Source organism: Tasmannia lanceolata, unplaced genomic scaffold (genome assembly GCF_043159265.1).
Source record: "Tasmannia lanceolata isolate RefF3 unplaced genomic scaffold, GAP_Taslan_0.1 ptg000012l, whole genome shotgun sequence".
Taxonomy (NCBI): domain Eukaryota; kingdom Viridiplantae; phylum Streptophyta; class Magnoliopsida; order Canellales; family Winteraceae; genus Tasmannia; species Tasmannia lanceolata.
Genome location: NW_027518689.1, coordinates 36,337,066 through 36,342,390, shown reverse-complemented (window position 1 = coordinate 36,342,390; position 5,325 = coordinate 36,337,066). Strand labels below are relative to the sequence as shown.

At 41.3% G+C, this 5,325-nt stretch overlaps 1 protein-coding gene across 1 annotated transcript; it reads left to right on the top strand.

The window, feature by feature from the left end:
• The first annotated feature begins 284 nt into the window (after positions 1 to 284).
• LOC143887274 (UvrABC system protein C) lies at positions 285 to 1,266 on the top strand. Its single transcript, XM_077391382.1, has one exon. The coding sequence runs from the start codon at positions 500 to 502 to the stop codon at positions 1,070 to 1,072; it is 573 nt and encodes a 190-aa protein (XP_077247497.1). The 5' UTR covers positions 285 to 499; the 3' UTR covers positions 1,073 to 1,266.
• The last annotated feature ends 4,059 nt before the right edge of the window (positions 1,267 to 5,325 follow it).

The window sequence follows — 5,325 nt, the reverse complement described above, 5'->3', positions numbered from 1 at the left end:
AGGGGGACTAATATATCATGTCCCTTTTACTTTAGCTCCGAAATCAGGGTAAGCATAGCATTCACTAGGCCACTACCCACTAACTGTCCATCTCGAACTCATTTTCAGTTACTGCCCTCTTCTCTCCCTCCTCTTTCCCCTTTTTTTCTTTACCTTGTCCAATTTAGTTTCTCTTTTTCTGAGTAATCTTTTCCCGTACGCAAAGCTCTAGAAATGCCAAAACTTCGCAACTTTTCAGGCAAAGAGTCGCCAAATGTGGGGCCATCAAAGATAAAAGAAAAAGCAAAAAATGGGTCTGGGACCAGACCCCTCCTTTCCTTGATGAACCCTATTCTTTCGGCTTTAGGACTTGTACCGAGATTTCCCTGTGTCGGTCAAGAAGCTATATAGAAACATCCCACCGACTCCTTTCTCACCCACCCACACCATCTCTTCTGTCTCAAACTCCTTCAAATATAAGAAAATTCAACAACAAGATTCAGAAAAAGAAAATAGAGAGATGGGGAACTGTGTATTTAGAGGATTTTCAGGTGTGGGTGAAGTAATAAAAGTGGTCACATCCAATGGTGGGATTATGGAGCTCTACGCACCCATCACAGCTGAATGCATAACCAACGAGTTTCCTTCACACGGGATTTTCCACAGCAGAGATCTCTTCTCACAGCCTCTTCTCCACAACGATGAGTTACTCTCAGGAGAGTTATACTATCTCCTCCCTCTCAAGTCCCAAAGACGAACAATTCTTCAAGACAACAACGATGCCAAAATCAGTAGAACTTCGTCTGTCTCCGCGCCTTACCGTATGTCTTTTGACAGTCATGGGATCTGGAGAAGGTCTGAAACTGAGATTTTTCCGAGATATAACAATAACAGTTCTGGAGTTTGGAAGGTAAAGCTTGTGATAAGTCCGGAACAGTTAACCGAGATCTTGTCTCAGGAGGCAAAAACGGAGGAACTGATCGAGAGCGTGAGGACGGTTGCGAAGTGCGGTAATGGGTTCCCATCTGCGGCGAATTCTGACCAGTGGAGCATCTCTAGTAGTTGGAAAGCCTTGTCGGAAAACATGGCGTAGACTTGGAAACCGAGAGGGAAAAAAGAAGAAGCTTTCTTTAGTTTACTTCCTTTTTAATATTGTGTTGTTCTTTTTTTTGTTACTGACAGTTCTGTAATTTTTACATGGCATCCATGTTTTATGTAACTTTCTGTTTTGTTTATGTATAATTATATGGAAATGGGATGCATGTAGATGTGAGTCTTCTTTTTGTTCGTGTTCAACTGTTCATGTTCTTTTCTTTCCACTGGCAGTGTTTGTTTGTGATAGTGATTTCAGATGGCTTTGAAGAATCATTGCGAGAAAAGAAAAGGATAGGACCTCTATGTGACTTGGATTTTTCGATATAGTGATTTTGGATAGCTTGGAAGAATTTATTGTGAAAAAAAAAAAAGAATACTACCTGCTATGACACTGTTTTTGGTACTTGAGAATTTACGCTAGCATATAGTACAAGTACAAGCTTGGGCTGAATAAACCTAAGAATGGGTCTATGCCAAGATCAATGCTAGCATGCCCTAGCTGACAAAAAGAAAAATGACTAATTATAGATGTTTGGGGGATGGCAAACATCCAATAATGGTGTCTGATCCATCTCAAGGCAATCTAGATCGTTCACTTGGTTGCCACCCAATAGACAACTCAAACTTTGTAATTGTTGAATTATAAGTGCTTGATTACTTTTTCAAACGAATAACCTGGTTATTGTACATGAAAAATTGCAATAAAGACTGCCTGCTAGGCTCTTTGAACTAGGGGTGCAACTCAGGTCGGGTGCAACCTGAAAAAAAAGTTGGGTCGGGCTGGGTTCGAGTTGATTTTTTTCCCAACCAGGGTTGAGTTCGGGTCGGGATCGGGTTGAGGGTTTGGCAACCCGACCTGAGTGAAACCCGACATTTTTAATGAAAATTGTTTTCTACGAAAAAATGTTTTTTAAGCTTAAAAACTCGGGTTTGGTCGGGTTGAACTCGGGTTGGGTTAGGTTCGGGTTGGAAAATAGTGTTCCTCAGTTCGGGTCGGGTTGAACTCGAGTTGGAAATCAGGTCGGTTTGGGTTCGAGTTGGCCTCAACCCGGCCCAACCCAACCCGAGTTGCACCCCTACTTTGAACTGCAATTTCCTCAGCTCATCTGTGCCACATCGACATGATAACTTTGTTGATGTTATCGAGCATAGGTCCCGCCCATTTTTTTGGGTAGGTAAGTTGGGATCGGACTCCCATAGGTCCGGCCCATTACTATTATTTAATAAGAGGGTCAATGGACCCATATTGTCCAATGAATATTAATGGACAGGATTTGGGATCGGTAGCTAGTTTCGAACGTGTCCAATGGATCAATATAGCCTAAGGTTCGAAATTATTTCAGATCATGCCCAGACGTAGCTACAAAATCCAATGGAGTGTCTTAGATCCGAATGAAGGGCTGCAATGTATAAAATTACCCTTCATATTTTGGTTCATTTATGTACATTAATGAGAATTATTTTTGTAACATTAAAAACCCTGCTCAAAACGACACAACATTTCATTTTCCTGTGCTTTTTGTTTCAATGAAAATTCTCTCTTCTCTTTCGAGTTTCTTTCCTCTCCTAACCCAAGGCCCTTACTTTTCATAATGTAAGTAGGACGTAGGACATTTCGATGGAAGGTCGGATTAAAAATAGATCGCTTCCCATACTAACACTCCGAAAAGGAACCTAATGGATTCAAATGGATCGTGACCAAGCCATAGGTGGATCCGATGCAAAGTAGATCTGTTGACACCCATAACCGCAAAACGCACCCAACCCACCATGATCGGATGATCCTAGCCAATTGATCCATCAACCCTCATTTAGGGTCCAACCCTGAAAAGCTAAACCACCCAAATTGGTATTACCTTAAAGAGGATTCCTTATCATTTAATTTCCCGGGAAATTAAATGATGATTGTGCGTGAAGTACAGTATTTTTTAGAAAGTACACTGAGGCCCACTATACAAGATGATCAAAACCGTTCATTTGTAACCTCTATAGATCAGACGGTTAGGATCATCTTATGGAGATAATCTCTGGGGTAAAACCGATTTATGTTGTGGCCCAACAAATGAACGGCATTTTAGTGGTCTTTTACGAGTGAAGAAAATCTACATGGTTATTTTAGTCACAAATTTATGGCATGACCCAATTTGCAAAAGTAACCCAAATGTGATGACTTTTTGCAAATTGTCAAACTAGAAGACTCTTTTTGCAAGTAATGCAAAGTAGAAGACTTCTTTTACCAGAACCCTTTTCATTCTGGGGATGATAAATTCGCACTCCCTTTAGGATAATTCGCACCCCTTTAACCTGAATTGACGTAAAAAAGCGTTAAAGTTTGCCACATACCCTCGGTGCGAATTATGGGGGGCGTGAATTTATCATCACCCTTTATTATTTGCATATAATTTATAAAATTAGTTAATAGAGGAAGCGTAAATTGAAGGGTGCCCTGGTAAGAAAGAGGTGAAAGTGGGGCACCCTGATTGGCTGCCCGTCACAATCGTGACTGAATTTTCAGCCATCACTATTGCAGGACAGTGATGTGCATGCAATGGGGGAGCCCTTTCACCTCTCCAGTCTAGACTTAGTGCAGGTAATAACACATAATAAAAGTGCTATTTAAAAAAGATTGTTGCTAGGGAAACCGAGAGTGGAACGGAACGAATCCCTCCACGCCATATGGCATATGAGCGTAGTTTTGCCATTTTATGGAAACAAAAGTAAGAAAAGGAAAAGACACTTTTTCTTTGGTTCCATGGTAACCATATCTTGTTTCTTTAAAAAAACTAATATTCATTAAAGTGAACTTGATTTTTGCTTAAAATGAGGAAATTTTCAATGACTAAAAATTAGAGGTATTTCAATCTTTTCATATTGAGGGTATTTTCACCTTTTGAAGGCAAAGACCCATTGTCGTCCTTCGGATTTCCGTCACTAACTCGAGGGCATGTGTTCTTTTCACATCAAGAAGTCCGCACATTAAAATCCCTCGCGACTTAACCCGCGCAAACTACATACACTAGGGTGGTGTGTATCATCTAGGGGAAGAGGTTATATAAGAATACCCGATAGGATAGGTAGTCTTTTGTAAAAACCCAATGTTTGTTCGGATCCACAATAAAATAAACATCACACTCTGATTGCCCCAATATAATGGTGCTCGTATGTCGTATCAAGCCAACCGAATGCATAGTGGCTCAAAACAAGTACTGCCACGTGTATAAAACAGTGCTATGTGTGGGTGGTGAATTCTAACTTTCTAAGTAGCCATGTAAGTAAAAATATCAGAAAAAGGCTAATTTAGTGAGGAAAGTTTTCTCGTGGAAACCCACAAGCAGCCAAAATATCTCTCTGCTCCTGACTTAGCCGAAATGATTAACTAAATTCAATGCGAACAGAAGTTTAACGCCAAATTCGCGGAATGGTTGAAAAATGTTTCACCCCCCTAAACATAGACCTGGCAAGAAGTGACCCGGACCGGCGGCCCACCCGTAATTTTTGGGACCGGGTCTCAAAGTATTGACCCAAGGGTCCACCCGGCCTGTCAAAACTGGTCTAGGCCGGGTTGAACGGCGGGTGCCCGTTAAAAAGCGGAATACCTTTTGGGCCCCACTAAAGTTCAATCTAGCTTTCAAGAGTATAGTTCAGGTGAAAGGGTATTTTCGTCAAAGTTCAACCCCTTAAAAATACGTGCTGCTTTTTCTTCCTGTCATTCTGTCACATCACTAAAATGAGGGTATTTTCGTCATATCTGCTTTTTCTTCCTCTTTTGGGGGGAGGATGTGAGGATTTTTTCGTCCATCACTAAAATCTCAGTTCCCAAGTGCTGCTTTTTCTTCGTGTTATTCTGTCAATGGTCATTTCATGCCAATAAGGACTAGTTATGACGTTGTTTTTTTTTAATGATTTTTTCCATTCCGAAAATACGGGCCAAAGAGGTTAACCAATATTCTTTAAAAAAAAGGGAGACCCGCGGGTCAACCCGGCCCGTGCGGGTGGGATCCGGGTCCACCAAGTAGAGACCCGTAAAATCCCGGGTCATTTTTTACCCGGTCCGTATGACCCTGACCTATACGGGTCGGGTGAAACCCGGCCCGGTCCACTCCTTTGCCAGGTCTACCTATCCTTTTAGATGACCAATAGGCCCATTAATGGGGTGAGTCTAATCCCAATTTTTGGGTTCCATGTAGGGACATATATGTCTATTGAGACTGTTTATCTGTATAATAAAGAGCTAATAAAATCAACCATTTA

Excerpts from the sequence above, each read along its gene's own strand:
- LOC143887274 (XM_077391382.1), top strand. The coding sequence starts at position 500 with ATGGGGAACTGTGTATTTAGAGGATTTTCAGGTGTGGGTGAAGTAATA.